The 21,275-nt window shown below is 41.3% G+C and overlaps 3 protein-coding genes and 1 long non-coding RNA gene across 5 annotated transcripts; 3 read left to right on the top strand and 1 right to left on the bottom strand.

Moving 5' to 3' along the window:
* The first annotated feature begins 480 nt into the window (after window positions 1-480).
* Window positions 481-1,207, top strand: LOC112639496. The gene is made up of 2 exons (XR_003123543.1): window positions 481-701; window positions 979-1,207. It is a non-coding gene; the product is annotated as an uncharacterized LOC112639496 (long non-coding RNA).
* A 2,288-nt stretch (window positions 1,208-3,495) lies between these two features.
* LOC105253101 (homeobox protein PKNOX2) lies at window positions 3,496-9,109 on the bottom strand. Of its 2 annotated transcripts, XM_011260899.3 has the most exons (7): window positions 8,702-9,109; window positions 6,710-6,813; window positions 6,318-6,627; window positions 5,522-5,722; window positions 4,982-5,273; window positions 4,318-4,511; window positions 3,496-4,221 (listed from the first exon to the last, which is right to left on the bottom strand). In XM_011260899.3, exons 3-7 carry the CDS (start codon window positions 6,624-6,626, stop codon window positions 3,901-3,903), a joined length of 1,317 nt encoding a protein of 438 aa, XP_011259201.1. In that variant the 5' UTR covers window position 6,627; window positions 6,710-6,813; window positions 8,702-9,109; the 3' UTR covers window positions 3,496-3,900. The 2 variants fall into 2 exon arrangements, with proteins under 2 accessions (XP_011259201.1, XP_011259200.1); XM_011260898.3 differs by having other exon boundaries at window positions 6,318-6,813.
* A 1,727-nt stretch (window positions 9,110-10,836) lies between these two features.
* LOC105253102 (slit homolog 1 protein) lies at window positions 10,837-13,850 on the top strand. The gene is made up of 6 exons (XM_011260900.3): window positions 10,837-11,068; window positions 11,262-11,533; window positions 12,139-12,395; window positions 12,529-12,820; window positions 12,902-13,060; window positions 13,342-13,850. The coding sequence occupies exons 1-6, from the start codon at window positions 10,912-10,914 to the stop codon at window positions 13,669-13,671; spliced, it is 1,467 nt and encodes a 488-aa protein (XP_011259202.1). The 5' UTR covers window positions 10,837-10,911; the 3' UTR covers window positions 13,672-13,850.
* Window positions 13,851-14,501: 651 nt separating this feature from the next.
* Window positions 14,502-19,616, top strand: LOC105253104 (brain-specific homeobox protein homolog). The gene is made up of 3 exons (XM_011260901.3): window positions 14,502-16,172; window positions 16,384-16,618; window positions 18,625-19,616. Exons 1-3 carry the CDS (start codon window positions 15,819-15,821, stop codon window positions 18,990-18,992), a joined length of 957 nt encoding a protein of 318 aa, XP_011259203.1. The 5' UTR covers window positions 14,502-15,818; the 3' UTR covers window positions 18,993-19,616.
* Window positions 19,617-21,275: the final 1,659 nt, after the last annotated feature.

Raw genomic sequence — 21,275 nt, 5'->3', positions numbered from 1 at the left:
TCTTCATTTTTGGGTCGCGTATATTATTGCTTATTACAAACAGTCCGATTGAGCATGGTACGCAGATCCCTTTGAGATTCTTCGCGTTTCTCCCTCGAATTTCTTTTCTTTTTTTTTTTTTTTTCAAAATCGAAAGTCAAAATTGAATTTATTTTGATATTTTTTTCCCCACAGTTTTAAACTTGATCGTATTGCGACCGATTATTTCTTACTTTTAAGCGGACTGATGTCGTAACTATATCGTACACACGGAGCTATACTGTCAGCTGTCTGCAATTGATGATATCGTTTTACTCGAGTTGTACCGCGTATATTTTCAAGTACATCGCACGATTATGACATTATAATCCATCGAAGCGATTGAAGCAAAGTTTGTGTTGCGAAAAATCGATATGCTAAAAAAAGAACGATAAAAACTACAGAGTTCGCTCTCGATTTCGGGCAAGTCGCGAGCTACTATAAATGGAAGCACTCTGTCAATTGGCTATGTACATCGGGAGACTCAATATGTAAGAGGAGAATAACGCGGGTACAGGAGAGAAATAATATTTGGCTATAGGCTTAAGGCAACCGTACACTTTACCACTGCACAGGCTGCGGCATATGGTACATTTTCCTCGTATGATCGAGTGACTAGTGTCGTTTCGCTTATCAAGGACTAACCCGAGTGAGGAAAACGACGATGTATTGGCAGAGCTGAGGTGAGTTAAGCCAAAACGAGAAATTCTTCGCGATCTGTATTAATGTTCACATTAAGAGGAAGATAATTACATCTTTTTAACTGGAACTGTATAGACTTGGAACAGTTAATTTTCGCTACGTTATTTTACGTCCCGAAAACTAACAGGATAAAATGGCTTGAACCACTTATGTAAAAATCTCGATGGACGGATCGCGTGAAAACGATAGATCGGGAAAGCATAAATGTACATGCTATATGTGTATCGGGAAGTATGTACATACGAATATATATTTCAGAGAGAACAGCCATAGTTGGGAGTTCGATATCAAAAGTTGCTGAACTCGAAGGAAGGAAGCTCGAAATAAACGAGCATTAAAATACAATACGTGAAGGAAGAAGAATTTCTGCCGTCGATAGTAAAACGTAATGATCACATGTAGACAGCTAGTGTATATAAACATTAATATTATTCTAAAAAAAGATGGCGTAAATGTATGTCGTCGGATATATCCATTTTTTTTTTTAGTAACAAGAAAAGTATTAACTTCTCTTTTACATACTCGGTAATATTTGTTCTTTGTTTCATCTTTCTCTCTATTTCACACAACAGTTCCGCATGTAATATGTACAATAGTATCATGTAACGTGCAATATACGCGCGCTCAGGGACGACACTTAGATTTTAAAAATATATAATTGTCATATATTTAATGTAGTATTATATATCATCATTGCGTTGTGTGTTGTGTTGCTGTTTTTATTGTTATTACTATTATTATTATTATCATTATTTTATAATTATAGTTATAATTATTATCATTATCAATAGCGTAATAATTATTATCATTATTAGTTATATTTTATTTGTATTATATTATTATTATTATTATTATTATTATTTTATTATTATTATTATTATTATTATTATTATTATTATTATTATCATGGAGGGACAGCGCTTTGCTATGCCACGACACTGCAGAGCTGAACAAAGACTAAACGCGGAAGTTACCACGCTCTTTAATGGCACGAAAAATACAATTAATATTGAATAATTACAATACTATGAACTATGCCTCCATCTAATTTGAAAATTAAGTAAGTATTCTTTTATTCTCTTAAACGTGATGCATCTAATCAAATGATTTGTATAATTATTTATCAACGATTCACTGTTTTATCGATCGCGTATATCTTTCATTAAATTATAAAGATTAATAGATTTCTGTCTTTTAAAAAGCTTAGACAAATTATAATTGCAAGAGAAAAATATATGCGGATATCGGATATTTTGTTGCAACGCAAAAATGGCAATTATTGTAGTAGGAGCAGTACGAGTATTGGCAATAACAGTAATAGCAGTAGCATTAGTGGTAGCGGAAGCGCGATAGTGTTAGTAAGAGTAATAATAGTAAAAGTCACATAGTATAGTAATAGTAGTAATAGCAATAATGGAAGGAATAGCAATAGTAGTAGTAATACTATTACTAATAATAGCAGTATAGTAATAATAGCAATAGTATAGTAGCAGCAGTAGTAGTAGTAATAGTAATATATAGTAATTGAATAATGGAAAAGTATTAATTGTAACAATATTAATAATAATGTAATAATATTGTTGATGAAGCTAACAGAAGATAAAGATTTGATTTTGTCTGCTTCGTTTTATTACTTCTAATAAAGTTGTGTGCACGCATATGATGAAAAACTGACGATAATTATTGATGCAGAGTGTTTACGACAACTAATCGGATCTCTGATCGGACTAAGCAGCGGTACTCAGCGATAGACTTCCTAAATTTCTCTAGACTAATCCGGATTAATGATGTGTCTCTGGAATAATCGAATTAGATTAACAATCATCGAAAGAAATTGCGGTCAAGCTGATCGAAAAAATGGTGACAAAAACATCATAAAAAAATATAGAAGAATATACTTTATTAATTATCTTCTATGTATGTTTTCTAAATAAAAAAAGTCTAAGTAATATTGTAACGAATAAAAATTTCACATATTACATATTTAATTGATAAACTTTCAAAAATTAATAATTACAAGATAAATAAGAAATTCATGGTAAAATTTGATTATTATTGCTACGTACAAACATTTTGTTATTTAGAGTATTATTTTGCAAATTAATATTGTTTAATATATTAATAATTAAAATAAAGTGAGGTTTAGAGTTATTCTTATTTTATAGAAAACATCTTATTCCAGTAAAATACATTTGTTTATTAATACATATTTGATAAATAAATATATATTAATTAAAAGAATAATAAAGTACCTTCTATATTTTCTTATGATGTTTTTCGATCAGCTTGACCGCAATTTCTTTCGATGACTGTTAATCTAATTCGATTACTCCAGAGACACATCATTGATCCGGATTAGTCTAGGGAAATTTAGGAAGTCTATCACTGAGTACCACTGCTCAGTCCGATCAGAGATCTGATTAGTGTCGTAAACACCCACAATTAATGTATTATGTTAAAATATAAAAAAAAAATTTACATGATATAATTCATCAATAGTATATGTATGAAATGAAAATGTATATATAAAAAAAAAGATGAATAATCACCAAGCAAAATCTATGTTCCACAAATTTTTGTCTATGAATCGTTAATATGATTACATTTAACTAAACATATCTTTTTAATTACATTTTTTGTAAATGTCATAAATAATATTATCACTGGGGGACGTACGTTATAAGAGAAAATAATGAAATTAATAAAAGAATTTGATTCGAGAGAAAGCTCAGATTTATCTTTATTATTCGCGCTTATTCGCTCGAAAATTTCATCAAAAAATAAATAACATTTCTTGTAGTTTAATGCAAACGTATATTTTCCTTTAAATTAGATGTATTTAAGTATAAGCTGCTCTTTGTAGTACCTATTCAATCTCAGTCCTCGTCTCTCATATTATACATGATGAAGTTAATTCTCACCACAATATGAACCGAGATTAAAAATGTAATCGTTTATGAACCAAGTCATAAAAGAAAAGCTAATAGCTTGTAGATGAATAGTCAGTGGCAAATAATCAGAGAGCGTGATAACCTCTATCCACGTATTCTTAACTTTCGCAAGATTAATTACGTATTTGACAGTTAAAGCGATATCTATACCCGAATACCTTAATACTGTAATGAGCAACTGGATTTGAAGGTACCGTAAAGAGGTTGACGTTTCGGTGATCGACAGAGGTCAGTGAAGATCATCTTCATCGCTATCGTTTCCGTCTTTCGATCTAGCGGCACCTCCCTCACCATCGCTAGAACCCGAATCACTTGCCGAGTCTTCGGACTGCCAGCCTGTTTGTTGTTGTTGAGTCGCTTGTTGTTGTGCAGCGTGTTTTGAAACTTTGTGACGTTTTCCAGCGCGCGATGCCGCATCTGCGCCCGCGCCGTCTAGCATGGGTTGCAAAATCCGTCGACGAGCGTTGATAAACCAGTTATTCACTTGTAGCAGCGTTAAATTCGTCTGGCTGGCGATTTGACGCTTTTCATCTTCGGTTGGGTAAGGATGCTGCGAAATAAATATGCGTGTGTCGTAAGAATGTAATTGAACGCGCCGAGATTGTACGGCTATTCTGCACACAATGGCAAATTATCAGGTACTTACTACTAAGTGCTGAAAGAGCCACGTTCGCATAATACTAGTAGCATGTTTAGGCAAAACACCACGCTTCTGACGTCCCTTTCTAGCGCTACTGTGATTACTTCTATGATTCCCAGCGTGATTCGAGGCCGCGTTGCTGGCAGCTTCCTCCTCGTCCTCACTCGCCACCGGAGAAGGCGAGCCTGCAACAGTAATGTCTAACCACGACCGACGTGTTTGATATACTCGTCATTTACAGCGTGATAATATAATACAACAATTTGATACCGATTGGGACTAACTTTTTTTTCGCGCGCGCGCATGTATACAAATGAGAGAAACACATTATAATCCTAACCAAAATACTTTTCGTCATTAGCGACATCCGCGTTTTCCCGTTCTCGCAACGCAATTAGGCCCCAGTATCCAGCCTCTTCCAAATATATTCTGTTGGAGATAGTTCGTAGATACTCGTTACTGTCATCTATAATAAATTTTAACCAGATTTGTTATAGAAGAGATACAAGTTGTCTACTTATCCCAGGAAGAGAAAAGAGAGAAAAGGAGAGGAGAGGAGAAGAGCGAAGAGAAGAGGAGAAAGAGAGCATATCGCGACCTTGCTTTGGCCAGAGCAGTCATTATATTCGATCGGCGAGCGGTGGACAAGCTTCTGGCGGATCGGACTCACCTTGGCCGAGATACATGTCGTTAACCGGGGCGCATCCGTGCGCCCCGATCTGCGAGAGAGGCGTGCTTCCGTGCACCGCGGACGGTGAGAGTGGATCGTCGCGGTCTTGGCTAGCGGATTTGCCCGAGTTGCGCTGGATGGCGGAAGACGACGATCGGACCGGTTGATTATCGTGATTATCGCTCTCTTCTCGCGGATTCGCGCCGTCGTTGTCCGCCAGTCCGGAGTCCCCTCGGCTCACTCTGAATCCGTTAGCTCCCGACTCAACATCATTGCCTGTAGATGACAGCACCTGGCAAATATATGTCTCAACTAGCCGTCAGAGAGCAGGGATGGGAATTCTGTAATCATCTCAAGAGATGTACGCTCGTGGCGTGGTGTAAAATGGTTATGTAATAAAATTGGCAAAGATTCGCCGAGAGGCGAATATCATAATTTCCCATTGCCATTCCCGGGCGTACATCCCTTCGACTATAAGGATATCTACGTTGGTAAGGGGAGTAGACAGACCGGGGGGCGTATATCGGACAAACGTCTAACCTGCAACGGGCTGCTGCCATTGCTGCCACTCGACGGACCCATATCGTGCCCATGGTGGCTGTAATCGCTGCGTAACAGGTTCTCGCTCTGCATCTTGCCCTTCAGGCATGTAATGTACCTGTTGCAAAAGTCCTTGCACAGCTCCTGCACCTTCTCCAATTCCAGGAGGTGGATGCGCAGCACCTGTATCGCCTTGATCATCTGCAATGTTCGAAGGGAGGAACGAGAGTTCCGATTTTCATTAATCGATGCCGATCGTCTTTTCGCCCACGCCTCATCTGTTCTTCGAGTCGCGATCTCAATTCTACTATAAATGCGTATCGAATACGAGAGACTACACAGAAAAAAAGTAAGTGTCAAATCAAAACATATATACTTGAATTAAAGCGTTTATTGTTTCGCAATAATTTATAATCTTCTTCGAAGAATTTAATAATTTTAAATTTCAACAATATTATAGTCTTATTTTAATATTGTAATTGTCACCTCAAGAATATCTAATTATTTAATTCCACTTTAAGAAAATTATAATCTTTGAAAAGTTATCTTCTATCCAACATTGTTTCCTTTCCATTCGAGAAAATTAAATCTTAAATCATAAGAATATATTTTTCTCGATCGAACTATATAAAATGGACTTCGTCTAAGCAAACAATTATATTTTTCTTTAATTAACGCAATATAATCTCATTTCAAGATTTCCATGTGGAAACTAAATATATTTTCAAAACAAGAATGTCCTCTTTTTCTGTGCGTAGAGAGATTAAGGAGCAGGGAAAAGCATTTCCAGTCTTACCAAACCGTCAATCTCGGGGTCATTGATCAGGAAGGGCTTTCGGTCTCTTTCTTGGTGCTGGACGAAAGCCTGTATATCCATGTTGAAGCTTTCGGACGTGGAGTTGTCCGAGCTCTGGGTCGCCTGTTCGCATCTTTCGAAGAGTAACGCCAGCAGCGGGAAGAGCGGATGCTTGTACACGGCCCTCTTGTCGGCCTCGAACTGGGCCTGATCTTGATGAGTCGTATAGTCGGCGACCCCACTCGCAGGGTCCTGATCGTATCCGGGAGTCACCATCGCTAGCGCAACGGCGGTGTTACCCTCTTGCATCCTGTCGCACGTTTTCGCGGATTCGTCACTCTTCTAATCGACATCGATCTTGTCGTCGTCTCTCCTTTTAAGCGTGCTCTTACCTATCATTCCCCCTTGGCAATCTTCATTCTCGTTCCCAGATTTCCGCCGACTCGACTTTATTTAAACTCGCGTCAAGCCCGTTTAATCCGAGACGATGCTCGAGCTGAGAAAAGAAAATAATCGCGATATAAATATCGACTTTTTCCTTTTCTTTTTTTCATCTTTATCGTATTATTTTATTATTTATTATTGGGTTATTTTATTATTTATTATCATGTTATTTTATTATTTATTATTCAATCGTTTTACCAACGTATCTTTGCGATACGAAGCATCGACGCGTGATTGAGAAAAAAAGAAGGAAAATTAAAGGGAAAGAGAAAAAGAGACAGAGCGAAAAAGACAAAGATCGATGAAAAAAAAGGTAAAGGACGAGAAAAAAATACCCCTCCTGCCGCGCCGCGCGAACAATCGAACGATGCGGCACCGCATTTAAATGTCATCATTAGACAGCATCGGCGCCATCGGCGTTAGGGGCCTCCATCGATTTCGGACGACATATCTCTCTTTCGACGTGAATAAATCAAGTTTCCCGGAAAAAACAGGACTAAATTTTCGGAAAAACGCCGCGGCATTTTTCCCGTGACCAGAGCAAAGTATATTTTCCCCGATGAAAATATTATATAAATGAAAAAGGTAATAAAATATTCGAAAATTCGACGAAAAAAAAATGAAAAAATCTTGTAAGAATATTTCTCGAGAGAAAGAGAGAGAGAGAGAGAGAGATATCGTTACTCGTCATTCTCGAGAGAATCGAGAGGTAGACTTTGGAGCGTGCTTCAATCTTATCGTGAGCTTATCAAAAAAAAAAAGGAAAAAAAAAGAAAAAACCAGTTTCTATTACGCGGTTTCGATTCACGCAAGGAGGATTGACGCGGAGCACGTGTCTATTGTCGACAGAGATCGGCGGAGGAGAGGCGGCAGGGCAGGAGGCCCGGCACCGTGTTTACTACCTGTCCATCATCGACTGAGGCCTAACCTCTCCTCCGTCGAGTTGCGCGCGATCTACGCAACTCGACGACCCGCGCACAAGCGGGCGAAAAAGAGTCGTATAGTTAAAACACACGCCCTACGGATGCTACACTCGCGGAAGCAGAGACCTCCTCTCCTCTCCTCTCCTCTCCTCTCCTCTCCTCTCCTCTCCTCTCCTCTCCTCTCCTCTCCTCTCCTCTTCTCTCCTCTCCTCGGCCTGCCTCGCCTCGCCTCGCCTCTCTTCCCAACTTGTCATTTCTCGTTCGATAACTAATAAGGATAATGCCTCTTTCTCTCTCTCGTCGCGAGAAGAGCTTGAACGATGTTTGTCGGTCAAGTCATTTAGGCGTAATCAATGAACATAAAAAGCGTCTAGAGCCGTCAGCTGACCGCAGTTCGTATCGAAATATTCCATCTATGTCTATCTGTATTTAGTAAACAAAATCGCTCGGGAACTCTAGACCGCGTTTTTCCTACAAAAATGTCGAGCGACACGAAGGCCGATTAAATCCGGAGCGATACCTTGGACGTACATATGTACACATTCGTGTTTATGTACGCTCGCCCGCTTGGAAATTTGGACCCGAAAATTTTTCACCGCGCGTCGAGTCTCTCCTTTTCCGCTGTCCGAGAGACCCGGGGGCAAGAGTTCACGATTTCGATACAAACATCGTTCGTCGAAGACGCTATCTTTTAACGATAAATCTCTCTCGGACATAAAACTAGGTATAATCTCCGAGCAAACTCCCGGGTATCTTCCCGGCAACGTGCATCCGCGACGAGATCTCCGGAGGACGAGGGGGCGAGAAGGTTCGCGTGCACGCGTTCAAGATCCCCTCGAAAAAAATGGGCGTTCACTTGGGCCGCACGCGGAAAGGGGGTAGGAGAGACTCTCGCCGAGAACGAACGACGAGGGGGCGAACCTAACCTCGCGGGCGAAACAAGAGCGACTCGCCGACTCTTCTCGGGACTCGGGACTCGTCCAACGGGATCGGTAAATACCGCGGTACTTATCTTACCGTGACAGGTCGCGAGGGCTCCACCGCTGATCGCCGACCCTCTCGGCGCGATAAGCTCGCTCGCTCGCGCGCGCGCGTCCGCCTTCGCCTCACCTCGTTTCACTTTAGCGCGTTTGACTTTACGCGACGATGCGATGCGATACGATATCGAACCGTCGACTCTCGCTCGGAACGTCTCCTCTACGCGCTACACGTGCCCGGGGACGAGGCCCGCGTCCCGTGCCTGGGGTCGACTCGCCGGTCGACTTCGCACGCCGGTCTCGTTCGCGGAAGCCCGCGAATGTTTACCACGCTCACTCTCGACGTTCACGTACACGATAAATTCGAGTAACCGGACATTTTTCAACCGCGCGACCGTCCACCCCGTCCGCCTCCTTCCACCGTCTCGTCTTTTGTGACGTCACCGATTCAATACTTTTCACGAAGGTTTCTCGCCGCCGCGCCGCCGCGGCGCTCTCCGGAGCTGCCGCCTGTCGCGCGACAGATGGCGCCACGCGCGCTTGCGCATTCCTGCGTCGTACGCGTCGCGTGCACCGTTCGCTTCGCTCTGATGGATCGCGTTATTTTCACGTTTTTATACCCCATATTTTGTTCGATTTTATATATTTCTTTTCCGTGTATATAACTAGAAGATCTATGATGAAGAGAGAGAGAGAGACTCGACATGTTTACATTTGAGAATTTCGAATAGGGTTAGATATTAGGTTAGATATATGAGATATATATTTATGCAGGTATGTGTATTGGAGAATAAAATAAATAAAATTGGCGTTTTACTAAGGATATCAAAGTTATAAATAATAATGATTTTTCTTGTTTCTCTCTCTGAAAATATTAATAAAGTGCGCGATATAAATGTAATAAGAAATGTTTATTATTCGTTATATAACATTATATAACGTTATATAACATTTTTGAAAAGAAAAAATCGAGATGAGAGAAAACATTATTTTATTATTATTAAAGCATAAAATTGTCATTCTATCAACAGAAATTGATACTTTATATTAAACATATTATTTTATATTCGATTTTATATATTTCTTTTCCGTGTATACAACTAGTAAAAGATATCTACGACGAAAAGAGAGAGACTCGACATGTTTACGTTTGCGAATTTCGAATAGGATTAGATATATGAGTTATATATATTTATGCAGGTATGTGTATTAGAGAATAAAATAAATAAAATTGGCGTTTTACTAAGGATATCAAAGCTATAAATAATAATGATTTTTCTTCTCTCAATAATAATGATATTTTTCTCTCTGAAAATATTAATAAAGTGCGCGAAATAAATGTAATAAGAAATTACACGTTTATTATTTGTTATATAACATTTTTGAGAAGAAAAAATTGAGATGAAAAAAAACATTATTTTATCATTATTAAAGCGTAAAATTGTCATTCTATCAACAAAAATTGATACTTTATATAAACATGTTATATTATTTTATGAAAAAAAAGAAAAATAATTATCAAACCACTGCTATCAAACAATTATACAAAAACGATAGATAATTTTTTTGTAGTAAGATATATAAGCTTTGAAAATTTCGATTCTTGAGGTTTATCTTTCCTAAAGAAAGAAAAAGAGAAGAAACTTCATATGTTTTATATACATTTTATATTTTTTTTCATACAATTTTCGATGATCACGCGATAACAAAAGCGTCGGTTTCCAGTTTCACAAAGATGCCAAAGATGTAGCCACTTTGACATGGAAGCGCTCATTCTTCGATAGCGATCGATCATCCCGCATTTTCAACAGTCTACGATTTCAACTGACGATTAGAGGAATAAAGGATTATTTTGAAAAGTACATTTGTACTTCCCCACTAGATGTTTCGCCGATTCTTCATTCTTTACTCGTCGGACATTTAAGAAAAATTTTTTATCTCATTACATTTATCGATATGTAAATAATAGTGAGTATCTACAGATTTAAGAAACATCTAGCGATTTTAAATTTAAATCGATAACGTGATTCGCGCTAAATCGTAAAGAAATAAAATCACCGTTTTATGACTCGTATTATTATCGGAAAGAGATCTGTTCCTCGCTTCTCCCTCACCTGCATCGAGCGATGAGTAATTACAAGCATTATCTTATCGCTACACTTTGTTATCGTACGTAAAGTCGCGTTGATACGCTCGGGCCATTTTCAGTTAACGTCAAGAAAGAGTTTACACTTGTCATTCTTCCTAAGGATGGATCTCCGAATATCGATTCTTCTGCTCGCGCTGCTTCTTCTGGCAGAATGCGAGGATACTACTGTAAAAGACACGACTGTAGATTCGAATGAGATTACGATTGAAAATTCGACGCTGGAGTCCTCGATCTTATGCAGCGTGTGCTCTTGTACAGGTAGTCGAAACGTTGAGACTCTATTCAAGAAATCCTCGTGTGACGTTTAATAAAATAATATTCCATTATTCGCGCTCCAGATAAAAAGTGGATGAGAAAATTGCTTCGACTCGCGTCTCGCGGTGCTAAGAAAATTAATAGTTTTATAAATATTAATAGTTATATAATTGTGTAAAAAACGATGCATGTTTAGATGGCTATGTAAACTGCAGTAACAAAGGCTTGGAAAATCACTTTGAGGATAGACAATGGTTGAACGTAACGGCTAAAGAGATTTCGTTCGAGCACAATCGCTTGGTACACATCACGCCTTTCCCAAAGATAATCGTCGGCAAGATAATTTTGCGGAAAAATCAAATCTCTACGATCGATCGACACGCCTTTAAGGAACTCGTTAATCTCACCGAATTGGACTTGAGTAATAACCAGATCACGTCGCAACAGTTACGGCCGCATATTTTCGAGGTAACGAGAGATAATGCTTCAAATTACAGTACATCAATACTAATCCAGAAAGAGACAAACATAGTTCCTCTAATTATGATTCATCGATTAGCAAGAAATACTTTGAAACATCTCAAATCTTTAATCGTAAATTTGATACCGCTCACGGAAATATAATTAATTTTATATTGTTTCGTGAATAGGGGAGTGAAACCTCCTTTCTTTTTTTTCGATTACATTTTAAAAATATATCATCAAGCATGAATCATTTATTCAGAAAATAAGCTTGAAGCTTTGCTCGCATTCGATTTAACTTGATAAAGTAAATTCACGCGAAATTTATAGAATATCAAAAATTCTAAATTCTTCAGATAATGTAAGATAATAACTTTTAGATTTTTAAACTCGATAGATAAAGTAGTAATATATATGTTACAAAAGTTTTCAATAGAAATAAAAGATCGCTAAAAATGTTGCAATTATATTTATATTACAATAAATTATATAATCATTTTATTAATTGAAAAATTACACGAGAGATTCCTGGCCCTTTTTATTCAATTATTTTCTGTTTTTTCCATCCGTTTTATACCCGTTTATTCACGAGATTATTATTTTCATTTTAGGGTCATTTCAAACCAGAAGCGTACGAGCCCTTACCGTTGAAAATATTGAACCTATCTAATAACATACTCCACTCGTTACATCAGAGTATATTCGAGCATATCGCCGACCTCGAGGTGTTGAATCTCTCCGGGAATCCTTTTGGCGTACTCGACTATCCTACATCTATAGCTATCAGTAGTTTATCGTATTTACGAGAATTGGATATCAGTTATTGCATGTTAAAAGAACTACCAAATCTTCAATTCCACAATGCCAAGTAAGAAATGCGAAGACGCGCAGTTTCATTATGCCATAGTGTCTATGCCAATAGTTGTTTTTTTTATTTTGTAAAATCAGTGTCTTTAAAATTGAATATTTCTCAAAATTGTACCATTCTTTCTTATTCGTAGATATTTAAAGAGATTAAACTTGGCCGGCAATGAATTCACAGTTGTGCCCAGGTCATTAGAAGAGGCCGAAGTCTTAGAGTATCTAAGTTTGGACAACAATCCGATAGGCGTTATCGATGGCGCAAACGCTTTTCCCAACTTGACGAAACTGCGAGAGCTCAGTCTACGCGATATGTCAAGTTTAACGATGATTGGAAATGACGGCTTATCGAAGTTAATCGGCCTGGAGGATCTCCGCGTGAAAAACTGCAAGAAATTGGAAGTGATCGAGGAATACGCGATCGCGATCACGGTATATCGAAAATAATTAGTAGTGATTCGGCGCTATTTCTGCAACAGATTAATAATGCGAGGATTATCTGCAATTTCATAGACAAAGAACGGAATGTTCTGGCCTCCGTTGAAGAAACTCGATCTATCGTCTAACGCGCTACGATACTTGCCGATGTTATTTCTCGACAGATGGGATAGACTCGAAGAATTACATCTATTGCACAACCGTTGGAGCTGTGATTGCCAGAATCAATATCTGGTAAGTCTCAATGAAATCATGAAAAAAAAATTTTTTTTTTTTTAAAGAAACGCACGCCGTTAAATAGAAAATTAATCAAAAAAATAAGCAATTATTAAATATTATTGATTAAAAACATAAACACGATTAATGCCAAGTACTTGATTGTGAGCATCAAATGAATGTATAATTAATTCTAAGCGAAAGAGAAATCGACAAGGAAAGTGTCCTTATCATTGCTGGGTGACAAATTAATTTTTGCATGAAATTTGGTGACTAAGACGAATCTCTCTCGCCCATAGATTGGGACCATATTGCCGGAATACGCAGCGAATCGGAAGGCGACGGCCGAAGTCGGCCAACTCACCTGTTCTGCGCCGCCGGAACACGCAGGTAAGAAGCTCGCATCCCTGGCCGAACGACACCTACGCTGCTTGGATTTGTACGACGCGCGACCGGAGAAGGATGCCGCGGTACTCGTAGGGATGCTGATCGGTTTGTTGATCGCGATTCCGGTCGGGATGACGCTCTTCGCCTTCTGGCGACGCGGCCTCTTCTTTTGCGGTTCGCAGAGTCCCGCCAGTTTCTCCCGCGCATTTTACAAGCGCGCGTCCAACGACGATGATATTTGATAAGCCGACATATTTTTTTAACACTTAGTAAGTTAAAGATAGGTAAGAACAAACCTGTTTGCTATATTATTTTTTAAACATTAAGAGATGCAAAACGATTTACATTCATCATCAAACAGCAGCGAAATTTGTAATATATATGACACATGTATAATGCATCGAATACTTCTAGTCTAATCTAAGATAGTTTTTTCAAGTATCTTTTATATATATATATTTCATTCAACTATAAATTTCTCTCAATGACATTGTCGAAAGAGCGAATATATACACACGTATTTTCAGTTTTAATGAACGTACTACTGAAACGCGAGTTTACTACGGTCTTATATAATAAACAACATGAAAATCATCAATGCGTATCGCTCTTTTCCGTCTAACGAGTCCCCGGAGGATCCACGAGAGCTAGGCAGAAGGACGTGTCTCGAGTCTCCGTTGAAACTTTGGACGCGATGGATTTTGGGCTTTACAAGCGAGCTGGCCGGAGGGCGGCTCTGCCACAGTAGTATAGATGCGCGGAAGAGAGGAGAGGAGGAGGGGAGAGCAACGGGATGAGGGCGAGGTGACGCGACGCCGAGCGGACGGATGGACACGCGCCGGTAACGCAATTACCGCGACGTTAATTTACTCAATAATCGCAGGAGCAACCCCGTCTAAATGTCGACACGCGTCCCTCGAACCCTAATCATACCCCGGCTCTCGTCGTCGTCGGGATAGCACGACGGTTGTGTCGGAGATTCGGAGAGTGCCCGATCGAGATTAACGCGACCGCTAAAATATAGACGTTCCCCTCTTTCTCTCCTTTTGCATTTTTTTCTCTCAGTTTTTCATTTTTTTTTTTTTCCTTAATATTTTTACGTTATGTTTATCGCATATGTTTATGGCCAGACGACAATTGAATAGAACGCATGCCATCATCTCTATTAATATGCATTGTTTGTACGCGTTGTTTATCGTCTACTATGGAGATGATGCAGGTTGTACCGCCATTTGGAGAGAGCGCGTCGTATATACATGATCCGATAAGTAATTTAATCCAGCGCTTCTCCCTGCTCGTCCAAGATTCGATATCAATATCGACCAAAGGATTTGGCCATGTTCGACGATGCGACGCAATGCACGATAACGAGACAATATCGGGGAGATTGGAGGGCGCATTCGACAACATTTTCACCAACCGAGAGCGAATAAAAAGAACCCGAAACACTCTCAGAAATTGTGTAACTTTGTCTATCGTAGCATGTACAAAGAAACGGAAACAGAGGTGATCCTCTTCGACATGTACGAGCGAGAGTCGTCGCGTCGCGTCACGAAACGTACAACGGACGGCCGCACCATCGGAGAGGCGAGTGGATGGCTTTCGGGGAACGTACACTCTTACGCGTACTCTTGCATTATTATCTACGTGTTGGGATGAACGATAGAATGGAGAGAGAATCGCGCGGATACAGAACGATTCGCATCTCCTCCTGCTCCTCCTCCTCCTCCGTAGTCTCTTCCTGTCGTCGCGGGGACGTACAACATCGGATTCATGAATACCCCGGAGCTCGTGTCCATGGAAACGCGCGGCCAAATCCCGCCCCGGGTGCCGCGCGGAGCCAACCCGGAGCGACGACGAGCGTCGCGACGCCGACCAATGCGGGGACGCCAGGCCTCGGATAGACTCGAAACCTTCACCCTCTTCCTCGGCGGAAGGGACGGGAGGGACGATGATCGCGCACCGGGGGTTGAAATCGCACCGCGAGCGCACCGATACGCGACCCTTAACGTTGTCGGCGAACGACAGTGAACGGGCTGGTGCGTCTCTCGCGATTCGTGCTTTGATCCCACGGCGATCAATTCGACCTCGGGATGTTCGCGAGATGAACGCCGCCTAAATTAGCCAACTAGGCTGAGGGGTGCGCGCGTGCATCATACGACGTGCTCGCAAAGAGAGTGACTGGTTTCAAAAGTGACACATTCCTCCTCCGTAAATTTCTTAGATTGACTCGCGATAGATGCGAGGAACCGCGCATCGTCTCGTAATGATTTTACCTTTAGGTGGTGCGTAGATTTCGCTTTGTTTGCAAGACCGCGGCGAGGATGTAACCGCGAAACGTCCGCCCTAATCGCGTACAGAGTTGCGTACAGAGCACGAGAAAGGGAAGATGCAGTCTTCCACCTGTCAGCAGCAACAAGCACAACCAGGTCAGAACGGAACCTCCGCCAGCAGGACGTCGTTCCTCATCGAGGATATCCTTAATCGCGGCACCGTCACCCCGCATCATCCGCATCATCATCAGTTGCACCATCAGCATCTAACGTCGACCTCCGCACACGGGCATCATCAGTATCAGCAATTTGCCAGTCTGCTACCCGGTTATCCCGCGGCGCCGCCCGCCGCCGCGGCCTTCTTCCTCGCTTCACCGCTCTTCGGTAGCACCGGCATGGGGGTCGGCATGGTACCTGGGGTCGGCGAGTTGGCGGCCTTGAAGCATTGTCGACGACGAAAGGCTCGAACCGTGAGTACATTTTCTTCGTCGATTCGATTCCTCGCAGAGTCTCTTTTTGGGTCAATTTAGGGCGACTTTAAAGTCAGTTGTTGGCTCTGAAGCGAAGGTGTGAATCGTTATTATATACATTGATTTTGCGTGAATTTGTACATTATTTTGCATTTATCTCACTGTCTCAACTGCATCGAGATGAGAAACAATAGCTTCTTTAAAATTTCAGGTATTCAGCGACCAACAACTGGCAGGTTTGGAAGCCAGATTCGAGGTGCAGAGATACCTGAGTACGCCCGAGAGGGTAGAACTCGCGGCCGCCCTACATCTGTCTGAAACTCAGGTGAAAACGTGGTTCCAGAATCGACGGATGAAACATAAGAAGCAATTGAGGAAACAAAACATAAGCAGCGGGAGCAATTCCAATTCGGGACAACAATCGATATCCGTTACGTCGCCCGCTGGTAAGTCCATTCTTTCCCCCTCGATCAAGCTCGATCAAGCTTTGCGAAAGGTGTTATTCGACTCCCAGCGAAAAATGGAATCAGATGATGAAATTAATAACGGAAGCATGCAGCGATTCCGGCGAACAAGATGTAACTTCGAATAAGCTCGAAGCGCGAGGCTCTCATGAAACGATCTCAAGAAACATCGCGATCATCGGCATCTGCGCAACTTTCATAATTTAATCGTCGCTAAATTAAATCTGCGCGTATCGACCTTTCGGCAAACAGCTGCGAGCGATACATTTCCGCGGGGGTCAATTGACTTGGATTAACGACACCATGTCCTAGATATGATGCGCGGATTCATGAATGGCTCGACCGCCCATGATAAAAAGCAATACGTAAACGTTATACATTATACGTTGATGCTTAGTCTTTTACGAGTTCCGCTATGAGATTCGCGTGAAACGCGCATGTAATCCTCGTAATATCGTAATATCGGTGTATTAATAGCGATAGTAATAGCGGCAGCCATGTACCAGGAGAGGAGGGGAGAGGGCCATGTATATACATATATATATGTAACTCGAAATGTTAAACAAACTACGGATCGAGTCGATACGCAGACGCGGCGGCATCGGGGATTAATAGACCATAGTTATCGGTTAATCTGGTCCCGGGGACCGGCCGCGCGTTATAACGGTCGGTTGTCGTTAAATACTTCCCCGTTGTCACGCTAATGGGGCGGATATCTGCATATAACGCAACCAAAATACCGCTGACAATAAATTACGCAAGTTCTGGCTTAACTAACCAGACCGTAACCGTGGTTACGTCGCGAGGAACTATAATCATTAACCGTATATCTGCGTAATAATGCGTGTCGCATTCCGGGGATATTACCGTAATCGCTCGTCCGGCATGACGTCCACGCATCGCAAATGTTACAAACTAGCCGGGGAGAGTTTCTGCTTCCCGAGTTCCTGTTGTGACAATTATTTAATATGCACGTATATATATTTTGTTTTCCCTTTACCTTTATGGAATATAAAAGTGATGGTCTAACGAGACCGCGCACGAGATACCATTTCGAGCGATTTAAATAGTTTGACCCGCGCGTAGCATTCTGCGCGCTATATAAAGTTGTTCGTCTCGGTAGACAAGATGGCTCCGTTCTCCTCCGGCAAGGGGTGGGCTAACCGAGTTACATAGACGTCTCCTTGGCAGCGACCAAGAAGGAGAGATATCGTGGAGAAAGAGGGGTGGCGCGGAGTACAAGTGCACGTAGAAGACCGCCTCGGCGTCTTTAGACCGGGCCGGGGGCTATGTAAGGAACCCCGGGAGAGATTCGTTCCCTCCTTCGGCGACGTTCTCTCTTTCGCTTCCCGTCTCCTTCCGCTCTCTTCCTACACCCCCGTCTTGGAGAAAATTGCTCAATTACCCGCTAAGTGCTCGGTCAGATCTCTATATTCTCGATTGTTCGCCGTTAAGGGCTATCGGTAGTCCATAGGCGATGACGTAGGCGCGGATCCGATTTTCATTCGAATTTCGGGGGAAGGAGAACGACCATCGTCCCGCTAAAAGAGATAATCGCAAAGAGACATTAATTATACATATATAAATGCATTTGTATATTTTCTTTCTCTCGTACAATTTTTATTATCCATATTTACAGGAAAATGGCAAAAAAAATTAGATAATTAGAATGAAAAATAAATAATTGGATTCCAGATTGATTTTCTTTAGAAAAAATAAAGCTTGGAGAAATAAAAAAAGTTCCATATATAATCATATATATATTTTTTATAAATAATTACTATAAATATATTTATATATATTATTAAATACGTAATACTTAATATAATACATTATATAATATAAATATATAATACACAGGAAAAAAAACATGCATGGAGATATTTAATACATATTTATACTAGATTATACATGGAACTTTTTTTTCCGAGTCTGTAAACGAATGGGAAATCTTGAGAAGCATGATGGATAATGATTTGTGTCGACAGAACGTCCCGTAGATTTTTCTCTGAGCGGCGGGCGCGAGTCGCGCGCGAGCAGCGACGCGCCCGCGGATTCCGACGACGAGGACGACGACGAGATCGACGTGCTGGGCGACGAGACGCCGTCGCCGACCCCGACGCCGACAGCGACGCCGGCACCGACTCCGACCCCGGCATCGACGCCGACGTCGACGCGGAGCGGCGCTCCGTCCAGACGCTCGGGAACCCCGCCGAGGACCCACCACGCGGCGATTCATCCGCAGCATCCTCACCCGCATTCTCATTCGCACTCGCACCTGATCGGCCTCCATCACCAGCCGCATCATCAACACGGCAGCAGCCAGCATTCCGCCCAACGTCCGACGCATCGCTGAGACGCGTTCCGATCTCAAGACGTTCCCGCTCGTTTTTCTTACCCGGAATGATACGGCAACGCGTGGAGAAGAAACAGGGATGATCCCCGCACGTCCGAGATAACGTTTTTCGAATCTTACGAGCGGATTTATCGATTTATGAGCTAGAACTTGGTCGCGTAACACGGGCAAGGTCGTGGAATTCCGCAGGGATCGTCCGGCTCGAGATGAAAGAGATGAAAGCAATCGTCTTATGTCCTTGAGAGGTATTTATATACAGTCATTGAGATAATTGACGCAAATTCGACGGGATCGGAATTGTCGCCGGATGGAACTCAAGTCTTACCCCCCGGTGTTTTCCCGAAATCTACTTTTTATATAGCTAAAATACGATATCAAGAGAAATACGGTATTTGGTCTGTTGTTACCTTTTATAGTCAAGTGTATAAAAATAGGCCGTGGTTTTCGTTGAGAATTAAACTATATGCTCTATAACGCGATATGTGTGCGTTTGTTTTTCCTCGATCGTTTCTCCAGATGCAGTTTTTTTTTTTTTTTCTTTCAAGCAAATCTCTCGAGTGTCTCTTTCGAGTGTGGAGAAGAGATAATCGTCGCCTGATGATTTTCCTATTACAAGAGGGCAATTTACAAGCTCGACAACGAGATTCCCGGGACGTACATCGAAAGTATGTCGACATTGACATTTAATTTGCGTCCTGGATAGCAAACGATGCCCGGGGTCTCTACGTAATCGTTTTGTTAATCGTCGGCGCGACATTTCGGTGTCTCGTCGGGACATTTTCGCGAAAGTTAACGAGCCGATGAATAAGAGGAAGCAAGGGAGACCGAGAGTGTGAATTCTACTTGCCTCATTAGGGACAGTAATGTTGAAACTCGTTTGCCATAATTACAACGGCAACTGAAAACAATTAATGAATTTGACTATCGTGCCATATATAGCGTGTTTTTGAAAGATTTGGAGAGCTTTTTATATTAGCTTCGAGAGAGAAGAAATGAAAAAAAATTATATAAATGTGTCCGAAAAAGCTTCGATTCAGAGCTCTTTAAGATATAATGAATTTTCCAAACTGTACCTTTTATTAAAATAATTATTTTATTAAAATAAAATTATCGCAAATTTATTTTTTTATATAAATTTACGAAACAGTAATAAATTTCTGAGAATTTATCTTCCATTAAAATTAATTATCGCATATTTTATGTTAAATGAATTTTGCGCCAAAAAATTAAGTGTTCAAAGTGGAAATTGTTTAAAATATATATCCAATATGATTCGGGAAAATTCGCGTGTCAAATATGGGGGTAATGCGTACACACAAATTTCGAGCAAATTATGATGTTGGACAGTCCATTGTAAGACGCTTTGAGACGTGTATTGTTTCGGGAGACCATTTTGGACACTTGTTTTGGATCTAGCATAAAATTCATTAAAAATTTACGATAATTATTTCGATAACAGGTAAATTCTCGAAAAAAAATGTATCATCGATATCTTAAAAAGTCCTCTCGAAACGAAAGCTCTCTCGATTCCACACAAATAATCCGAATAATCGTACGAACAATCTTTATCCTCAAGATCAGCTGTCAGATCTTTCAGAGACGCCCCGCGTAATTTCACGCGATTACAATTACCGCGACGATAATAATAACGATCGCGCCCTGTTTTTGCTACCTGTTGCCGGGATATTAGATCAGAGAGCAGGTACACCTGTTAAGAAAAGATACGATATTGCAGAGAAGAGCGCGGATAGTAGGATTTTCCAACGAGCGCGCGCGCGGCATGTCTCGTTGTATAAGCGGCATAGGGGCACGTCGTGCTTCCAGTTGGGGTGAATCCTAATACCCAGATAATGGGAAGTAATTGCGAGGGATCAGAGCGAGCGAAGCTACTCTCTCGGCTGTCGGGGACAGCGGGATGCGTAGAGAGAGAGAGAGAAAGAGAGAGAGAGAGAGAGAGGGTGGCGCCGATGCCGCGCTTTCCTCCCCCGCCCCCTCCCCCAGCTATTCCACCCCTCATCGCGTTTCCCTTCTCGCGCGCGGGGAAGGGGGTGCGGAAAGAGGACGAGGAGGAGAGGATATCGTAATCGTGTTATCGGGACGAAATCACGGGCTACATTCTCGGATATACATCGGATATAGATGCGCGCATCGGAACCGTGGCCTCGACGATGACGACGATGACGACGACGATGCGCGAGATTCATGCTCGACGAGGGAGGGAGAACGAGTTTATATATCGACGTTCGTACACTGATATTTTCCGCGTGCTATGGAAGAAAAATG

Source organism: Camponotus floridanus, unplaced genomic scaffold, assembly GCF_003227725.1.
Source record: "Camponotus floridanus strain SB8 unplaced genomic scaffold, Cflo_v7.5 scaffold7, whole genome shotgun sequence".
In the NCBI taxonomy this organism is placed as follows: domain Eukaryota; kingdom Metazoa; phylum Arthropoda; class Insecta; order Hymenoptera; family Formicidae; genus Camponotus; species Camponotus floridanus.
Note: the sequence above shows the minus strand (reverse complement) of the source record. Positions and strands in the feature narration are given on the sequence as shown.